We start from the raw sequence: 21,325 nt of genomic DNA on the forward strand, positions 1-21,325 counted from the left end.
GGAACTCTTATTATCATCTGCTTTGTTAGAAGCACAATTTAGATCAGGTAAGTGATGCTGTTGGATCGGGGATGGCGCCATAAAACCCTTTAACCAAACGAAATAGCTAGGAGTGCTCTTAAAAATCCAAGTGGCTACTATCATCATGAAGGCCATCACCTAGGACGCTCACACTGCTTACAACAGAAAACGAAGGGGGAAATTTCACTTTATTAGGAAATTGAGCTGGGCCAAAATAGCAATTGATCAATCAAAAAATTCTTTAAAATAGCAGATGCTGATCAATTTGCATTCACAAAAACTCAAATGACTAAGCTTGAGGATGAAAAATTAATTTTTTGCTTTAAGAACTTTTGTGGGAGGGAGGGGATGGTTGTGAGCTGGTAGGAAGACAATCAACTGCATGCTATTCAAAGTAACACAAAGTAGCCATCATTTACTGCCACAGATCTACCAGTGTCTCCATGTGCAATAGGAGGCAATCTATAGCAGAGGTCTGCTCAGGGCTAGGCCTGATCTGAACCCAAGCCCGAGAGGGTCGAATCAATTTCCAGCCTGAACCTGATGCATTCATGCTGCTGCTGCCTCCTCCCCCAGGGATGGCTCTCCTTCTGTCCTTGGAGTCAGTGTGGCAGTGGGTGCATGAGCCAGTGGCCACATGCCCTGCTCCTGCCAGCAGCTGCCCCCATTGCATTGCTTGTGCTGCAGAAGTGAGATGTGCCGTGACTCCCCAGCGCACTCGGTCCACTGCAGTGTGCTTGCTGCTACATAACAGTGGCCAGCAGAAGCAGGATATGTAGCCACTGCTGCACCACCCCATGGGCCGGAGGAGAGCCAGCCCCATCCGAGCCAACACTGGAAATCAGGTTCCATCGGGTTGCAGAGCTCTAACCTAAAGCCTATATTAAAAACTGTTCCAAAGAAATGGAAGAGAGCTGGAAGGGGTATAGAGGGATGTGTGTGTGTGTAAAGATGCAAACAACTAATCAAGCAAAAGCAAAACCACACCACACTGCATGGCTGGGATAAGTCTGCCCACAAATTAAAAGGCAGCCCAAGAAGTCTAATTGGGATACATAATAAGACAAAATTCAGCCTGGCAGACGCCTTTCCTGAGTGTGCTCTTAAACATGATCTTGGAAACTGTCCATAATTTGCCACAGCCCTGAAGATTTTCAATGAGCCGTTTTGTCAACTGTTTTCCATCTCTCCAAGAAAGGGGGTGGTCTAGGAGCAGATCTGCCATTAAATGTTTCTTTTCTATCCATCATGTGGTTCATGATTAGCATCCACTAACAAGGCCCTATGACCATGAAACCTTTCACAAAAATTTAGGAGTGTTTTGAACCGTGACATTTCCCTCTTCAGCAGCAGTATGCTGCAGTTTAAAAACGACTCCATCTCTATATACAGATCTTCAGTTTGGGTGAATATTCAACTATCCAAGAGGATCAATGCAACAGAATACCCAATTTCAATTAGCTCAGCCTTACCATCAAGGTAAGCAGTTGTACCAGCCACCCAAGCTGGTGCTTATGCAAGAGTCACTGACAGACTAAAGGAAATGCAAACACAGAAGGGGTCTACTCTAGCAGTGCATGAGGAATTTATGCTGGGAACTCCAATTAATACTTCTGGGAATGCATGAAAACCTATTCCTCCAGTCAGATATCAGGCTCCCCATACTGCTAGCATGGAAGCTCACACATACGCTTTAAATATTAGCTATGGAAATTCTGTATTACGAGTTGGTCATTCTCCCAATTTCCATTATGATACACTGACAAATATTACAAATTCATAAAGCCACAAGCAACTGTTCTACTGTACCTTGTGTTTGCAATTCTTTCTTTCCATTCTTCTGAGAGGAAGTCACCTCTTTCCAGCTATAAAAAAAAAAATAGACAAAAATTTGAATGTCTCTTTCAGCTTTGTACATGGCAAGGCTAACATACTAGACTCAGTGATGGTGGTTATGAATAGGGCCACTTGAAATCTTCAGGAAATGCCTCAGGGAGAAAACTACCCCACATCCCTTCAAACAACTCCATTCACTCCCCAAGACAAGGAGACACCTCCCTTTCCACTGCCCACTCCCTATATCCAGATGTCCTTTTACCCTCAAGGAGGAGCTAATCAGTTACTGCCCACCATCCAAACATTGCAACACCACAAAAGATTTTATTGACTCATAGGCTTCTCTACTGACTTATCACTGCAGTACCCAAGCTCATCACATACTCTAAATGAACGCATCTTCTCATTTTACAGATGGGGAACTGAAACATGAAGATTTAGGCCAAAATCTGCAAACATGTCCATTAGTTTAGATTTCCTCAATGGCTGGGTGCTCACCTTGACACCCCCAGTACCTGATTTTTCAGGGACGCTGAGTGTCTTCAGCAACCATTGACTTCCACTGCAGTCAGCACAGAGCATCTTCACCAAAGGCGCTACAGTGACACAGTTAAGCCGAAGTAGCACTTCTAATGTAGACTTGCCCTAAGTTACCTTGATATTTGAAAGACTAACTTGTAGTATTCCGTGAAATTACAATATGGAATATTGCAAATACTAAAATAGCTGCACTTGGTTAATTAAGGAAAGTATTTCCAACGGGGCTGGTTATGATAGATGTCTAGTATACTCCATTCCAGAGGCCACCCGTTCCACTGCAATATCGTGAAGTTCACAACGAAACAAAAATTGGACAGTTTGCTCTACACCCACACAAGCCAAGTACCAATGAACAATTTGCTTGCTTTGGACAGCAGACTCCACGGTCCAAATCCAAACTGTTAATACTTTACTGTTGCTGTCATAGCCTTTTAGTTATCTTAGCCTGCCTGAGTTGCCATCTGATTTTCTAGAAATTGTAGCCACCAGTATTACATATGGTGTCAGTCTGGGAGCGATTCCTATAAAATTCAAGCCTCCCTGAATACAATAGAACCTTATAATAAATAATAAATAAATAAATAAATAAATAAATAAAAAGTTACTTCTGTTCCCAAATCAACACATTGAGTTGATGGAACCTGAACTGCAGTCTGCACACTACAAGCATCGAAACACGGAACCTTTATTCGATTTCATTGTAAACAGAGTTTCACTATACTCAAGATCCCTAGCGGAGTCCACTGGACACTGTTCTACTACTGAATATCTACTGGCTCAGGTAAAATATCAGGTCTATATTTTCTGTGATTTGTTTAGAGTCTAAGTCCAATTCCACCAAAATTTAAGGCCTTCTTATCCCTGAGGAAGACCACACCATAGACCTTTGTCTACACTGAGGACAGTCTCTAAAAAGAATTCCAGAATTGCTAATACTGGCACAGCTCCCCTTGGTGTTAACCATGTTGGGAGCGCTGGATGGGTTGTCGGCATATTTAACATGATTATGTAATTCTGTGCAGAGTTATCTAAACGATGTGATGTTAGAAACACCAGCAGCTTGTCTATATTAGGGTGCCCAACATCACTAATACCAGTGGAGCTGAGCCAGTGTTGTCAGAGGTGGGAAGTTTTTAGAAAATTCCCCAAGCATAGACAGGGCAATAGAGTAGTCCTCTCTTCCTGATGTGGAGATGAACCACAAAAATTCCCAACACCAGTAATTCACAGTATTACAGCGGGTGGTATACAGTCTCAGCAACTAAAACAGTGCTGGGATCCCTTCCACTTGTAGAGGGCAGGAGTTTGCAAAATCTTACAGTAAGCAACAATAAGAGTGTGTAACAGGGGATAAACATCAATCAGACTCCAAGGTAAGAGAGTGAATAAGATTCTTACAGCCCTAAATTAGAAGCTTTATAAATGAAAGCAGTTGGTCAGAAGACGAACTCCAAAATGCAAATGGAGCTATCATTTCTGTCTCTAACCTCTAGGCTAAAATACTCATTGTAAGCACAATGCCTACAAACCCATTTTATAATCATTCAGTTCCGTTAAATACAAGGTTAACTCTACCTTAAATCCACGCTCTCTTATTGCAGAATAAACTTCATTTTAGGAATTGGAATCAGATGGGAAGAGGAGCTAAGCCAAAAACTCCTGAACATTTTTAAAGGCTAAAACAATCATGCGACACCAGAGAGGCTGGTAAATACATTAGTCAAACACACACTTAAGTACATACATTTTTTAGGCTCTGCCGCCACCACCTAAAAGGACACTTTCATTTAATTGTCTGAAAGACTTGCACACTTCTGTCTGAAAGTCTTATCTATCATTGTTAGAGGTTAGATCTCAAATGACTAACTAAAAGACAGAGGGCAAAACAAGTCTCTGTTTCTGTTTACTTTGTACATTTGACATCAATGTGTGTTGAGTCAGTTTCACGGTTTCCCCACGTCTAGTCAGTTTCTCCTGTTTGTGTGGACCTTTCCAAGAATAACCCCGAGAGAAAGCACAGACTATAAAGCCAACCATTTAGTTGGAGGACTCAGGGCTGGAAGTAGCATCTGAAACTATGTTTAAATTATTTATTTATTTAAACTGATTACATTTCAAGTAAATGTACACAGCCTGTAAAAAGGGCTGTGACCTAACCGTATATCGATTCATCTTGCCTATGCAAACAGAAAAAGAGAGTGTTTTAACCAAATGAAGGAATTATGTTTTAACTCTGATAAGCCACATACCAGGGTTAAACATGAAAATGTTTTTCCTGTCTACCCAGCCAAGTAGCCGCCATATTATAATTCAAGCGAACCATGTTCAAACATGGTTATTTTTATATTGTAGAAGCTAACCCACATTTAGCCAGTGCTTGGGTAAAATCCGCACCAGAAATGGGAAACTGCCATTAAAAGAGGTAGTCATTTTGGCCTCATCTACACTACAAAAATAGCCATGTTTAAATATGGCTGTGGCCCAACTGTGTTATAAAACAGGGGCTCTCAACCTTTTCCTTTCTGAGTTCCCCCCCACACACAGACATGCTATAAAAACTCCACGGCCCACCTGTGTCACAGTAACGGGTTTTCTGCATATAAAAGCCAGGGCCGGTGTTAGGGGGTAGCAAGCGGGGCAATTGCCTGGGGTCCCATGCCACAGGGGCCCCCGCAAAGCTACATTGCTCAGGCTTCGGCTTCAGCCTCGGGGGGCAGGGCTCAGGGCCCGGGCTTCAACCCCATGTGGCAGGGCTTCGGCTTTCTGCCCTGGGCCCCAGTGAGTCTAATGCTGGCACTGCTTCATTGCCCCCTCCCGAAACCTGCTTGCAGCCCCCGAGGAGGCCTCAGACCCCTGGCTGAGAACCACTGTTATAAAAGTTTCTTATCTCCAGTTAGTAGGTAACTGGTACATTTCTCAATATGGAAGCAAGGAAGGGGACTCTGCACCAGTGATCCACCACCACTTATTTAAAAGTAGTGTGGAAATTATGTGATGCGTGAGAACATAAGAACAGCCAGACTGAGTCAGACCAAAGGTCCATCTAACCCAGGGTCCTGTCTTCCAACAGTGGCCAATGCCACGTGCGCCAGAGGAAATGAACAGAACAGGTAATCCTCAAGTGATCCATACCCTGTCACCTATTCCCAGCTTCTGGCAAACAGAGGCTAGGGACACCATCCCTGCCCATCCTGGCTAATAGCCATTGATGGACCTATCCTCCAGGAACTTATCTAGTTCTTTTTTGAACCCTGTTATAGTCTTGGCCTTCACAACATCCTCTGGCAAAGAGTTCCACACGTTGACTGTGCGCTGTATGAAAAAATACTTCCTTTTGTTTGTTTTAAACCTGCTGCCTATTTCATTTGGTAACCCCTAGTTCGTGTGTTATGAGAAGGGATAAATAACACTTCCTTATTTACTTTCTCCACACCAGTCATGATTTTATAGACCTCAATCATATCCTCTCTTAGTCGTTGTCAAACCATTTATGGACTTATATCCCTACTGTAGCAGTATCCCTCCAGCCAACAAGGCGGGAGAACTGCCTGCTGCGAAGTTTGATAGTATGAGATGCTTTTTAATTATTATTTTGGGAAGTGAAGAGAGCTAACCACCCATCATCCCTCAAGTCATAGTTCCCTAGTAGTGCTAATGACCTTCACCAGCCCCAAGGGAGAATGCAAGTATCCCCAAAATCACTCTCAAATTGAGATCTCCCAACAGTACCCAAAACAAGTGGCACAAACAAGAATCCAAGTTTCATTTGGAACAAGAACCGGTAAGGAAATTTGAGCTCTTCCCGGGTAATTAAACAGCTACACAGCCAGCTTCTGATGGGTTATTGCATAGCTTAAGTACAGAATGCTGTACGGTCGAGGTCACACAGGAAAACCACAGCCTGTCAGTGTGAGATGGCAACAGCAGCAGTAGGGATGCACTCTGTCTCTTCCAATCAGTGTACCCACCCCCACAGTGCTCTCTCTCACACATAGAAATTTAATCTCCTTAGTGAGTGAATAATGAATGGAAAGGACCATCTGTAATGCAGATATTTTCATCTGATTAGACAACGCAGGGGACCTGCTTTATCTAAACGGATAATTAGCTCACTAAAATCCATTTCAGAGAGCAGCCAGCCCCCATTGTTTCTAAATTTAGAAGCAAAGGCAGGTTTTCCCTCCTGTTTTCAGACAGATAGGTTGGCTCTTCAGAGACTGCAGGAATTGTTCACAGTAGCTGATGTCTCCAACTCAAAGCAAACTGGCAGGTCACGCCCATAGGAAGCAACAAGAAACGCTACTGCAGGTCTATATTCATTATAACAGATAACAACAGCTGCTTCTGAAGCCCAAGTTCCCCTTCCCAGAGCTCTGGGCTCCAAAATCTAACAGCAGCTAACATTCTCTCCCCAGACCTGCGTTGGAAGGCTCTGTGGTAAAGCTCTGACTGCACAATGCCATAAATACACAACGTCTCATTCTAGCAGTCTCAGGGCAAAGTGCTTGGCTCACAAAAACAGTTAATTCTGCCTGGAAAAGTACACATGGTTATTTTTAAGCTCCTGTTCGTTGCAAAAATAACTAGAGGCAATAATCCAAACCTCTGAAACGTGGCATCATGTCAAAGCCACAGGGGACGTTTGGAGGGCTTTTCAAATACCAAAACATTGAGTTTCCCGCTGAAATAGGGCATTCAAAAATATCTAGGACAAATACACATCCTGCCCACACCCTTACTGCAGAGAACTCACCATTAGGCAATGGAAGCTTTTAAGCACAGGCAATGACAGTTATGTGCCTACAAAATACATCAGTGCAAGTCATATCAAGGAAGCTTGAGATACTGATTAGTGGTGTACAAAACTCACTGTTTTTGTTCTGAAGCAAGACTTTTGTGAAAAAGGCAACACATGGCATCCAGGACACACCCAAGCCTACCAGAAAAGCTAGGTGAGGCCTGCAGGCTACAAGAGAGAGGGAGAAAAGACACTGCTGTAGGGACTACACATATTAATGCACCCAAGCTCATTTGTGGGGTTGGGACGGGGTGAGTAAATACCTAGGCAAGTGAGATTTCCTTCTATGATACAGTCTGCTTGAGTGAGAGGGATAAATCAAGTGCACAACTCCAAGCAACCATTAGACCTATCTTCAGTCTCAGTGAAATTTGGAAAGTTAGACTCAGACATATATTATAATACACAAGTGCTGCCACGAGTGCAGGGGACTAGACTAGATGATCTCGCAAGGTCCCTTCCAGTCCTACGATTGTCTCATCTGGATTCCCTGTTCTCCATTCCCAGCCCTCGGACCTCCCATACCGAAGTGTTGGGAAGGCTGGATAAAGAACGCTATGATCCAATCCTCTCTTGATTTTAAAAAGCCAAAGCCAGACAAACAAGGTTTTGCAAAATAAAAGTGAACCCTAGTTTTACCCTCATCTTTAACCACATTTACACCAGTGTTCACATTGGGTTTAAAAGTTCATTAAGGCAACTCTGGAGCAACTCTTGCCATATGGATGCCAAAACACCACTACAGTCCAGCAGGGATTTGGGGATTACAAATGGCTACGGTTGGACTCCATGGAAACTTGTTTAACTCCCCTGGAGGTGGGAGCAGGAAAGATTACACACTGTATAACACTGACCTACACCCCTGCCATACCTTGAGAGTCTGCATGTTTTCCTTCACTTGACGCCAAGGCTCAGGCATTGGAAAGAATTTTCCCCTATGGCTAGAGCAAGATCTTTCTGGCAGAAGGGAAGAGCAGGGGAATTGCTCTGTCATCAATCCACACCAAACCAGAAAAAGCTAAGCCTTTCCCCATACTGAAAATTAGACGTGTGAATTTGGCATCTTCTTTTCCCCAGCCAGCTTTGCAAATTTGCACACAACTCCTCTCCTGATGTACACGTATCACTGAATGAACCCTTTCCTATTAGGGAAATGGTAAGACAACAGGTGGGAGGCATTTGAGGACACAGAACTCAATACAAAGATACTCTGGGAAGAACACTCAGGCACTTTTTTCTAAGTGGCTCCTCAAATGTTATGTCCTATATACCTGGATACTCTTCTGAATTTGGATCCACATGGGGATATTTACATTTGGAAACTATGAAGTACCATATGTCTGTGTTAACTGCAATACGGAGTTTTTAAAGCTTTAGTTTGATAACTGACCATGTGCAGAAATTCCCTGAGAAAGACTATGTAATTATCCAGTTCTAATCACCTAAGAAAAACGCTATTTCCTTGGGACAACAGTTACCCTGAAAAAAAAGTTTGAAACTAACCTTGCAAACTTTCAAGGAACTCGTTCCAGTTTCATGGAAATAGACCCTAGAAAATGTTCTTTTAGAGTCAAAAACAAAGAATTAATAGATAATGAATGGGGTTTAGGTTTGTAGCGGAACACTCTTGTCCAAAAGACTCAAGCGACCCACAGCGGGATACGGTGTCCTAAGCAACAATGTGAAGGCACTAATAGCCACAGATGGTGGGTTTTTCCAAGTGGTATATATTTTCACAGAAAAGAGAGAAAAGAGCAACCTCTCTCCTCCAATTTCTCCAGTCTTCTGCTCTCTCCTGCCCAAAATACCTTCAAGTTTCAGTGATAACCCATTATTAGCAGCTGTAGCTCAGCAAGTGCCTTGGACTCCAAAATGCCTCAAGATGTTTTGCACCGGCTGGAGAACTTTACAATGCAATTATCGACTGAAAAGTGACAATGTTAAAATGGCCTCTGCTTACTCCACAGATCTGCCTCTGTAGGTATTCTGACTGTGTAAATTCTGTATGCTGACTCTTCTCACTAAACCGTATTTTATTCCTTTTTATTCTTGTTAGCACTGGAGACCAAATGCAATGGGAATGCAGAAGAGCAACCTAGATATTTTGTTTACTTATTTGTTTAGGTCTGTGAATCAACAGAATTCTTAACTGAGTTCTGATTTCAGAATCCATTGCTGCTTCTGAGGCTCCATCCAGAAGAGAGAACAATTTAGTTCTCAAATTCCAGGCCACATTTGAGGGACTGGACTAGGGAAGAGCCATCACCAGACTTGTAAACGGAGCACACTGGATATGGAGTCAATGTGAACACCAAGATGTTATTCTGTCAGTCATTTTTCAGAGTACAAACACAGAGCCAGTTGCACTAGACTCGAACTATGCATACCTAGCTGTGAACAAAACAAAAAAAAAAAACAATTCAGGCAGGAGGAACAGCAGGATTTACTACTGTCTCGTGTCTGTCACAGGTTTGACTTTTGGAGCAAGGCAGCAACGATATGCATGAACTTAATACCACTGTCCAAATAATTCATACAAAGCAGCAGCTAGGATCAGAGACTTGTTCCCATGAATTTCTGCCAATCTTTCCCTCTTCCTCCCCCCCAACTTTTTAGTCTTCTGAAAATATTTAACTTTATAATTTTTAATCCAGTTGCATGGAATGGAATTTACACAGTTAAAATCTACAGAGAGTCCTGTGGCACTTTTAAGACTAACAGATGTATTGGAGCATAAGCTTTTGTGGGTGAATGCCCACTTCGTCGGAGCTTATGCTCCAATATATCTGTTAGTCTTAAAGGTGCCACAGAACTCTCTGTTCCTTTTAACAGATCCAGACTAACACAGCTACCCCTCTGATAGTTAAAATCTAGTTGGTCACAAACTACTCCAGTCCTTAGTCATATTGATGATGCTTGTCACCGACTGGGCTCTCGAGAACCCCCTGAAAACATCTAAAGCGCTCCTTCTCGGAGATAACGGGTGGTGGTAACCAAGCCATTTTACAAGAAGCAAAAGAGGGCTCTCAAGTGCAGTTGCATTGCCTATCACCACTACATTCCAGACACTCAGATGAAGCTTTTCAGCCTTGTGCCTTCCAATGCATTCTAGTCACGGTGGTAACAGCCTGTATTACTACAGAGGTAATAGATGGAATTACTGTCTTACTGCCAAAGACAAGATGGCTTCTCAGCATGTTGCCATGTGGAAGAACTAAATATAGAAGGATTTGGGACTCATTTCCGTTACCCAATGTCCATGCCACAAGCATTATGGAAAGAGTCCATTGCAATCCACCAAGAAGTGCATATCCTTAGCTAAGATATGTTGACTTTGGGGGAAATTGTTCATTATCTGATTCTTGTCAGGGTTAGAGATACACATACATATACTGTCAGCAGATTAGTGATGAAAAAGATGTTAGAAGCCAAAAAAAAGAGCGAGTAAAAACGAGAAAATTTTCAAACCTAGTTGACCTAATGTTAGACTCCTAAATCCGTATTTAGGCATCTATTTAGAACAGTGGTTTTCAAACCTAGACTGTTCAAACTATTTTTATTAGCCACCCCTTTCACACAGCAAGCCTCCGAGTATGACCCCATGTATAAATTAAAAATGAGAGGGAAGTAATCTCATTTAACGGGGGCTCGGGGCTGCCAGCCTCACGGAGCTGGCCACTCAAGACCCCCATGTAACCATCTTGTGACCTCCTGAGGGGTCACAACCCCCCAGTCTGAGATCCCCAATATAGAAGGTGACCTGATTTTTAGTGGTGCCATGAACCCCAGCTGTCATTGACTTCAGTGGGAGCTCAGCTGCTCCGAAGTGTTGAAAAAGCAAGACACTTATTTGGGAGCCTAACTTTAGGCACGCAAGTTTGAAAATTTTGGCCTCAGTCCTTGCCATTGGAGGAAACGTTATAAAAGCCAAAGAACTGAACAAAAATAAGCAGTCTTGTTTCCATTATAGTGTCAGATTCTGCCACATGTAATATACAATGTGGCAATACTCATAGCTGAATGCAATGAATACATATTCAGTATTTCAGTCTAGGTTCCTTCCCTAGTCTTTAAATTACACGGATCATAAGTGAAATATCTTCAGTAAATATTTCTTTCATATAATGCCAGCTGGGTAGCACCCTGGAAGACTGCCATATGGCCATTTCCTGGGAAGGAAGGCCTGCATACAGTTTCACAGCAGGAAAGAGTTTGCAGCCTTGACATTAATCCAACTGCAAACTACTCCTACCATGGAATCAGCATATATCTAAAGGAACAGTGCCACCAGGGCCGGCTCCAGGGACCAGCCTGGCAAGCAGAGAGGGGCGGCATGTCCAGGTATTCAGCGGACGGTCCCTCACTCCTACTGGGAGCAAAGGACCTCCCGCCGAATTGCCGCCGCAAATCGCCATCGCGGCTTTTTTTTTTTTTGGCTGCTTGGGGTAGCCAAAACCCTGGAGTGGCCCTGAGTGCCACACACTATATGTCAGTTTCAGCAAAGAGATATTTTGAGACAGGCAACATTGTCACCTTAATCCAGCAGATGGCCTACTTCTCAAGGAGAAATAGGAGAGCCCTTACATTACAAGGCTGGTCACTGGATATTAGAGTATTACGAGTCTTGAGTTCTCTGCAAAGGAAAATTAACAGATCCCGCCTTCATGCCAAAGCCTGGCTACCAATAAGAGGCCATTTGAGAATATTGGGAAATTCAAACGCAAGTGGACCAAACTGGTCCAATAGCTTAGCCATAGAGCTCTGTGCAAAAATCACATTAGAGACCATGATCTGTTTCCTGGTCAATTGCTCCCAGGCTAGGAGTGCTGCAGTGGTAGCTAGCTGAAATCTCAGAGAGGGGAAGATTCCCTTGAATCACACAATGACAATTCCTCGGAATGATTAGGGAACAACACTGACCCAACTCAACCCTCCTTGACTAGAAGCATGGCAGCTATGGGACCTGAAACAATCCTTTTTTTTTTTTTTTTTTTTAAAGGGGAGGTTGGGATAAAGACACAAACAAGCAGGGGTATTCTCAGGGTTCAGAGAGAGTCACCAGAGAACAGGATTACATGAATTCCTCACAGGTAAATAGCTAATCATGGAGCAATTTTCTTAACAATGTCTGAACGTGGGAGCAGAAAACAGCCTGAGTAATGAGAGTTTATAAGAAAGTCTTCCCAGAATTTCCGCAAGCCTCAATAACATTCCCAATGACACACACCAAATGTCAAGCGAGTCAAGAGGAGGGCTCTGGGAGGATGTATTTTAGAGAGCATTGCTCAGCAGCGAGATAAAGGCCAGGGGAAGCTGCTTCCTGGCTGGGGAAGAGAAGGAGGGGGACCTGTAAATTCTGAACATCAGTAATAATTAGTGGAGCACAAAGATTTTCAGCTGAGTTTCACTCACTGTGTATTCTGCATGTTTTTTCCCATACCATTTCATCCACTTTCTGAACTCTCTGTCCATCGTCTAGAAGAGGGAGGAAAAACAAAACCACCCATTAGGACATCTTGCAATACCAGTTATAAGATAGTGAGAGGAGAAGAGGCAACTGACAATGCTCATGGGCCTGTAAGAGTTCTTTGCCATTAACACATGAATGGGACTGCTGAAAAAAAATCACAGAGACACATACTGAAGGGCTACCCTTCTAGTTCCCACGGGGAAACTCCTTTACTTCACCGGGGCCAAGGGATCAAGGCTGACTTACTCTCTTCTTCCCTCTCCAGGGAAGCCTTAAAGACACTTGGAGTTGACACTGCTCAGTAGTCTGCCAAGGATGGTGCAACTGTTGCTGCATAATCCCAGAGCAAGCAGAAGGCAAGGAACATAGTCCTACCGGAGCCCAGATAGCGAAGGGGGGTAAAGACAGGTCTGCTAGGGCAAACGAGAAAGCAGAAGTAGGCGTGCTTCTTTCAGTTGCTATTGCAGTTGCCTTGCAACACACTGCCAGCAGCTGGGGGGTATTCTTCAATCTATGACTAAAGAGACTAATTTCAGAGTAGCAGCCATGTTAGTCTGTATCCACGAACGCTTATGCTCTAATAAATTTGTTAGTCTCTAAGGTGCCACAAGTACTCCTGTTCTTCTTTTTAAAGAGACTAAGGTTACATAGGATGGCAGGCACCTGTGATTCAAACCCAACTAGTTGGCAGTGGGTTTCCATTGCCAGACACAGCTGAAAATCCTTCACATCCAGACAGTCTGGGGCTAATGAGAAGCAGCACCACTACTTGTCTGAAATCTTATCCCTTCCTATAAATTGTGGGTATAGAGGACATGGTGCTTCTGCACTGTGGCAGTGAGGGTCAGTTATACCTATTCACCCCATTTAAAACTAAAATGGACGTGTACTGGGAATAGCAAGAAAGTGTCACAATTTACGACCTACTGTAACTGCAAAATTGGGTCCACATATTCAGGGCTCAGACTGGGAGGAAAGAAATGGTATTCAAGTTTCATCCACCATCCCAAACTCCACTTACAGTCTCAGATCAATTGGAGGTTTCTGATGTTTTGTGCTGACATCTGTATTCCCATTAGGCTTCAGAGTTAACACACCCAGTTAACAACAAGACCGTCCACACCACTCAGAAATATTGTTTCAATCTCCAGAGCCAAAAGACAGTGAAACATCAATTCACATTTTGAAAGATTTTCTACAAAACCACAGACTAGAAACTTAGGTTCCCCCCACACCCTCCCAATTTAACTGGAAGCTTAAAAACTGCATAAAGTGATGCAGTAGGCCAGAGAAATGTTACTATGGACAAATTCAACTGCAAGCTCAATACAATCTCGGACACAAAACATCTGTTGAGAAAAAAAGTGAGCCAATCTAAATGCAGCAAGAAGCAGATAGACAGGCTATTTAAGGGTAGACTCACACATTCTTAAATTGCAGCAGTTGTCAAGTCGATAATCTAATGGACAGCCATTTATTAGTGCAAGGATAACATGGTATACTTTTCGGGTGACCAGAGGTCCCGATTTTATAGGGACAGTCCCAATATTTTGAGATTTTTCTTATATAGGTGCCTATTACCACCCACACTGTGGCCTGATTTTTTCATACTTGCTATCTGGTCACCCTATATACTTTATTCACCCAGTAAAGTCATAAAATACTGGACAGGGCATTATTAAAAAGGGACCCCATCAGGATTAGTACTCCTAACAATTTATATTCTCTTCACGCACTTGCAAAGTTCATGTAATTCTTTATTGCCTGCTTGTTATTTACAGTACGGCCCCTTCACACTGCTCTGCGTAAATGGTCCCTAAAGTAGGTACTGCTGGAGCGGTGTACAAGGGCCTTGGTATAAACAAAGCTCTGACCCCATATGTATTTTCTCTCACAAGTAAGTGGTTTTTAAATAGAGATTATTACTAAATAAAGAGCCAGGAACCTAGCCCTTGTGAGCTGCTCGAAAATAAGCCAGAATGCTCATGCAAAGAGGTAAGGGAGAAAGATTTGGTAAAAGTGTTCCAGCTTGAAATTTCCAAGGGATTACTATGACGAGTAAGGACAAATTATTTCCTAGGCCCTTCTATGGCAGTCACGATAGCATCAGAGCCTTTGACCTATACCCTTGAAAAGGGAGCTCTAAAGCTTATGTACACATTCTTTAAGAAGCTAAAGTTTGTATTTGAAACAGACCGAAGTCCATTAGTTGGAACAAGGAGTTAAAGGCATGAAGCTCTGTGCAACCTACTGGAGGAAGCACAAAATTCTTAATGCAAGGCTTGACCGACTTTTATTGTTTGCTCGCAACTCATTTGGGTTCCAGGTTTCCCTTGGAATTGATTAACTTTGCAAGTCCCCATTGACACAGAATTAACAGAAGTGTAAAGAAAACTACTTGCCTAAGTACAATGGCCTTATTATGAGACGTCGTTGTAAGCACTTCATTTGGGTACATACTGAGCATTGCTATTAACTGAATACTCCAGTGCAATCGATAGGTCTCAGTTACTCTGCAGCTCCAGCTATATTAACATTTTTAATAGCTAAGCTCAATGGTTTAAGAGTTAGGGCTGCTAAAGGACATTCTTAGCGTGATACGGATTTCAGCTTTTTTTAAAAAAAGATTACGAGTTTCAGCTATTCTGTCTCCCACTACTCTGATCTTGCTCAACTCCTTCCTAGATGCGTTCAACCCTACACAGCAATAGCCTCTGGGAAACAGCCTCTTCAAAGTCCCATTCCGGACCCGAGTAGGGTCCTGAAATCCACACCTTAGGCAGTACGGTGTCTACGCTAAACCTGCATCTTCCCTTTTGACTTTTGTTCCCTTTGGGCTGGTCCACACTAACCCCCCACTTCGAACTAAGATACGCAACTTCAGCTACATGAATAATGTAGCTGAAGTCAAAGTACCTTAGTTCAACTTTACCGCAGGTCCAGATGCAGCAGGCAGGCTCCCCCTTCGACTGCGCGTACTCCTCTCGCAGAGCAGGAGTACTGGCGTCGACGGTGAGCACTTCCGGGATCGATCCGGGATCAATTTATCACGTCTAGACAAGACGCGATAAATCGATCCCAGAAGATCGATTGCTTACCACCGGACCCGGAAGTAAGTATAGACGTACCCTTTGTATAAGCTTCCCATCACCACGCAGCCTCCTCCGCCTGGTTTTCTCTCAGGCCTGAACTAAGCTCTCTTCAGAGACCAGTTAATGATATTTCTGATCACTCGGTGGGCACTGCCAGTGAGCAACAGGAAGCACAAAACCCCCTCATCATTTGCATCACTGCTGTGCTTCCAGCCCTTACAGACTTAAGTAGCCAGAGTGTCTAGGATTCAAACTCAGGATTCCCGCTTTGCAATACATAGCGGTTACCTGCAAGACATAAGAGATTGAACCAGCTCTGGAATCAAACACCTACAATCTCATACTCCCGGAGATGTAACTCACCTCAGCATATTTGGCCGGAATATCAGCTTTCTCCACACCATAGTGATGTTTGCAGTTTGTGGCAGCAGCAACTTGAAGCACCACCTGACCCACACCTGCAGGTAGAGAAAGAGACAGTTATAGTAAAAAAAGGCCCCCCTATACACACAAAACTGCTTCTAAAACAAAGACCAAGATGTATACAAGGATTCCTATGAGACTTTGCACAACATCTGTGTCAATTCCCCACCCAAAAAGTGTGGATAATGCATCTCTCCCTCTCACCTTTTGTCTCATCTATTCAGACTAAGCACTTCAGGGCAGGGACTGTCTCTTTCTATAAGAATGTACAGTACCTAGCACAATAGCCACTCCCATAATACAAATAAGGACAAGTGCTGAGTCCTGCACTTAGGATGGAAGAATCCCATGCACTGCTACAGACTAGGGACCGAATGGCTAGGCAGCATTTCTGCAGAAAAGGACCTAGGGGTTACAGTGGACGAGAAGCTGGATATGAGTCGACAGTGTGCCCTTGTTGCCAAGAAGGCTAACGGCATTTTGGGCTGTATAAGTAGGGGCATTGCCAGCAGATCGAGGGACGTGATCATTTCCCCCTATTCGACATTGGTGAGGCCTCACCTGGAGTACTGTGTCCAGTTTTGGGCCCCACACAAAAAGAAGGATGTGGAAAAATTGGAAAGAGTCCAGCGGAGGGCAACAAAAATGATTAGGGGTCTGGAGCACATGACTTATGAGGAGAGGCTGAGGGAACTGGGATTGTTTAGTCTACAGAAGAGAAGAATGAGGGGGGATTTGATAGCTGCTTTCAACTACCTGAAAGGGGGTTCCAAAGAGGATGGATCTAGACTGTTCTCAGTGGTAGCAGATGACAGAACAAGAAGCAATGGTCTCAAGTTGGAGTGGGGGAGGTCCAGGTTGGATATTAGGATAAACTTTTTCACTAGGAGGATGGTGAAGTATTGGAATGGGTTCCCTAGGGAGGTGGTGGAATCTCCTTCCTTAGAGGTTTTTAAGTTCAGGCTTGACAAAGCCCTGGCTGGGATGATTTAGTTGGGGATTGGTCCTGCTTTGAGCACGGGGTTGGACTAGATGACCTCCTGAGGTCCCTTCCAACTGTGATATTCTATGATTCTATGAAATAATATAGCACATTGACTGATAAACGTATGAGAATTTACATTACAAAAAATAGTTCCAACTTCAAAACAGTTACACATCAATACCGGAGCCTATTTTCCACTAAAAAGACTTATGTCCTACAGGAAGTAAATATGGATGTGTTTTGTTTCTGCAAGAAAACCAAACAGCAGCAAGATAAATTTTGCAGTTTAAATCTCTCAGCATAATGGAGAGAGCTATACCAAAACATGTATACCTCATTTTCCTCATGACGGAAAATGCATACAAAAGTCTCAGCACATTGGGAAAAAAATGCTAATACACAAGACAGGAGTATTATTTCCTAGTACAATAAAAAAAGATCATGATCAATACGCAAAGTAATTTCAGAAGCAATTGCTAAACTGCAAGACAAAACATTACTTAAAAATGTATGAACTTCCCATCATTCAGCCTCAATTATGTTTGCATCAGAGACTGCTCCAGCAGTAATTAGCTGCCATTCCCACACCTTGTCTGCACGCATTACATCTCTTTGGCTTGGGGAGGGGGAAGAGGAATCACAGCTAAATCTCTGCTTGCACACCTGACCCAGATTTTGCCAAGTACATGGTAAATCTTTATAAGCTGTTGCAATAATTCTATATTTCTTACTTCAATTGATTACAACTGCCGATCAAACTAGGTCTATATTCATTCTAATACCAAGTTTATCACTCTTTGTACTGGACTAATGTAAAATGCATTGTCTCACTAATGCACTTCTCATAGAATCATAGATGAGCATAAGGGAAACAAATATTCAAGCCAAGCACATTTGCACAGAAAACACATTGTCGTTTTCCATTTCATCGATTGCCTGCAGGAAGTAGCACTAGTAATTGAAGAGGTGGTGCTCTTGCCATTAAATCGTTATGGATACAATACCCACTTTGGTATAACGAGGAACCACATGCTGATAGTCCTGTATAATAAATAATTGTATTATGGTAGCACCTAGTAGCCCCAATCAGATTCTGGGCCCCATTTTGCTATGTACTATATAAATAGAGTAAAATATGAATAAGAAGATGCAACTATTGAGTAACAAACAGAATGGGGGAGGATGAGGGAAGCAGTAAAAACTATATACATTGACATGGGCCAAATAAATATTAGAAGTCATTACTGCCCTTCTCTCTTCAGAGACCACTTGTGGTTAAAGATACCACTTTTTTGCAACAGTTGTCCTAATTCCATTTTGCATAACTATGTTCTGCCTTCCTAAAATTCCATTTCAACCAGATATAATATTGTTGGCTTCTAGCCTTAAATGGTTGGACAGAGTTACTGATAAAAAAATGGCTGCCACATTTCACCAGCGGTTGTTACACTGTGTGGCAGATGAATCATTCCTATACACAGAGGTGTAGGAAAGGCACTAAAGTGGTTGGATATTGTGCTGCTGCTATAATGGTATTCTAATGTACTTTGTACACTATACTGCGTTGCCTAGAATAATATGGAAATTCAGTCTCAATTCTGCCATCAATGTACAAACTTTCATTGGTGTTAACAAGAGTTAGGTAGGGAGGAAAAAAAATCAGAATTTTCTTCTTCTTCTTCGGGTGCTTGTACACGTCGACTCCAATCACGCGTGCGCACCGCGTGCACAGTCGTCAGAAAGTTGTCCCTTAGCAGCTCCCGTCGGGTCGGCTGTGGAGCCTCCTGGCGTGGTGCCTTCATGGCGCTCAATATATAACCCTGCCTACATGGATCCCGCTTCAGTTACTTCTTACTGTTGATGCCATCCATTGGAACAGCATTCACTTGCTTTGCAAGTGCTTCCTTTAGTTTTCTTCTTTAGCCTGTAGTTTTAGTCTAGGTTTCAGTTAGTAGTTACAGAGTAGCAGCCGTGTTAGTCTGTATCCGCAAAAAGAACAGGATCCGAAGAAGTGGGCTGTAGCCCACGAAAGCTTACGCTCTAATAAATTGGTTAGTCTCTAAGGTGCCACAAGTACTCCTGTTCTTTTTGTAGTTAGTAGTTAGTTTAGTTTAGTGTATACAGTAGTTTGGGTTAAGGTGCAGGGTTATCCCCCATCCCTTACCCCCTCTCGGCTCCGGGGCATGCCTTGGGGCCAAGGGTTTAAACCTTGCGGGACCTGTGGTAAGCCCATGCCAACGGGCGATCCCCCATGACACGTGTCTGGAGTAAGAGCATCAAACAGACAGGTGCAAAATCTGCAGGTCTTTCCGCCTTTGACGAAGAAAGGGATTTCTGTCTGAAACAATTTCTGATGGAGTCCGCTCTCTGTCCACAGCCCGCGTCAGTGCAGAGCGTCCCAGCCTCGGTGCATGACACAGTGCCAAGGAAAGACTCTGATTCAAGAGACCCTTGGCACCGGCACTCCCCAGCACAGACAACCAGGTACAGCTCGCACAAGTGACATAAGACGATGGACAGGGGTTCTTCCTCGGTGCCAAAGGCAGGACCAGGTGCAACAGCAGTGCGTCCGGTGAAGGAGCACTCAGCACCCAAGGACCAGGAGTCGGTGCTGTCGATTTCGGTTCCCCGGAGGGGACTGTTGAGTCCAGCGCCCAGCAACTCCCTGGACAGACAGTGCCAGATGGAGGAGTTGAGTCCCGCTCCACCCCAGACACTTTCGAAGCTGCCAGGGACCTAATAGCAATGATGGCCCTTCAACCTCTTGCTATCAGGGACACGCCCCTGGTGCCGCCGCACCTGGCACCATCTAGGGGCAAGCCGGCCATGATGCAGCGATCACCTTCCCCAGCACAGCACCGTTCACCTCGGCACCACTCAGATTCACCATTCCCGAGACACGGTTCCCCAGCTCGGGACCCCGTATGCGGTTCCCCGGCACCGGTCCCCGCCACTGGCGGAGCAGCACCAGTCCCCGGCGAGGGAGCAGCGGCACTGGCCTCCAGCTCAATACCGATCAGCACCGCCAGGGTCATCATGATCTAGATCAGTGTCGTCTGACTCGGATGGGGACTCATTTTATTCACGCCGCACCAGGCGCACGTCGCATCGGCACAGAGCTGCGGCACGGCCTCCACATGGCAGCCGCAGCCTCCATGGCCCTTTTGGACTCCCTGGGCTTATCACCAGGCTTGGGCTCATTCTCCAGGGGCACTTGGTCAGTTGCCTCAGAGGCCCAAGCACCTCAGCATAAAAAGATTGCCAGACGCCTCGGGGATCGGAATCAATGCCAGCACAGGGCCCGCAGCCTGTCCAGGACACAGTCAACACAACCAAGACTACAGCCCCGATAGCCAGCCGGACTACCACTGCCGTGACAACGGTCGGTGCAGAGCCCACAGGCGCTGACCAGGAGGACGCTAGAGAACTGGATGGTCAGGAGGACCTAGTACCACCTCTAGCCTCCTCATCCTCAGACAAGGGGGTTACAGGGACTTTGGCATGGGATTGCAGGTGAAGGAGGTTATCGAACCAGAGTACCCCATATCCTGACACTGGAGGGTCCCTCCAGGGTAGCTCTGCCCCTAATTAAAACTATATAGAACAATATCAAAACACTGTGGCAGACCCCAGAATCGATCCCGCCTACAGCCAGGGGCATGGAGTGCAAGTACTTTGTCCCAGGCAAGGGATTTGAGTACTTGTTCTCGCACCTGCAGCCCAGCTCCCTAGCAGTGACCGCCGTCAACTAGGGCCAGCAAGGACCAACTCCCAAATCCAAGGAGTCTAAAAGGTCTACTCGATGGGGTACCTGCAGCTGAGGATAGCGAACCAACAAGCTATCCTCAGCAGATACAACTTCAACTCGTGGGCCTCCATGTTGAAGTTCAAGGAGCAAATTCCATCAGACTCCAGGGCTGAATTCACGGCCATCGTTGACGAAGGGAAGGCAGTGGCACAAACCTATCTTCAAACCTCCCTTGATACGGTGGACTCTGCTGCCTGCACCCTCTCATGGGGGTTAGACATGAGAAGGGGTTCAGGGCTGCAGGCTTCTGGGCTGCCACCCAAAGTGCAGCAAACCCTTCAGGACCCCTCTCATGAACAACTCCTTATCCAGGAGGTGCCATCACTCCTCACCATAGGGGCACTGGAGGAGT

General features: G+C 44.4%; 1 protein-coding gene across 9 annotated transcripts in view; it reads right to left on the bottom strand.

The window, feature by feature from the left end:
- DOT1L (DOT1 like histone lysine methyltransferase) overlaps window positions 1–21,325 on the bottom strand; it is a 102,100-nt gene that overhangs the window by 46,586 nt on the left and 34,189 nt on the right. For 8 of the 9 annotated variants that reach the window (XM_034755628.1, XM_034755631.1, XM_034755625.1 and 5 more), the window contains exons 6-8: window positions 16,121–16,215; window positions 12,608–12,670; window positions 1,831–1,886 (exon numbers count right to left, since the gene is read on the bottom strand). In XM_034755628.1, the coding sequence (XP_034611519.1) occupies window positions 1,831–1,886; window positions 12,608–12,670; window positions 16,121–16,215 (214 nt within the window). Of the gene's footprint in view, window positions 1–1,830; window positions 1,887–7,267; window positions 7,355–12,607; window positions 12,671–16,120; window positions 16,216–21,325 lie in introns of those variants that run through there. The other variant, XM_034755632.1, reaches the window with a different exon arrangement.

Source organism: Trachemys scripta, chromosome 22 (assembly GCF_013100865.1).
Source record: "Trachemys scripta elegans isolate TJP31775 chromosome 22, CAS_Tse_1.0, whole genome shotgun sequence".
Lineage (NCBI taxonomy): Eukaryota > Metazoa > Chordata > Testudines > Emydidae > Trachemys > Trachemys scripta.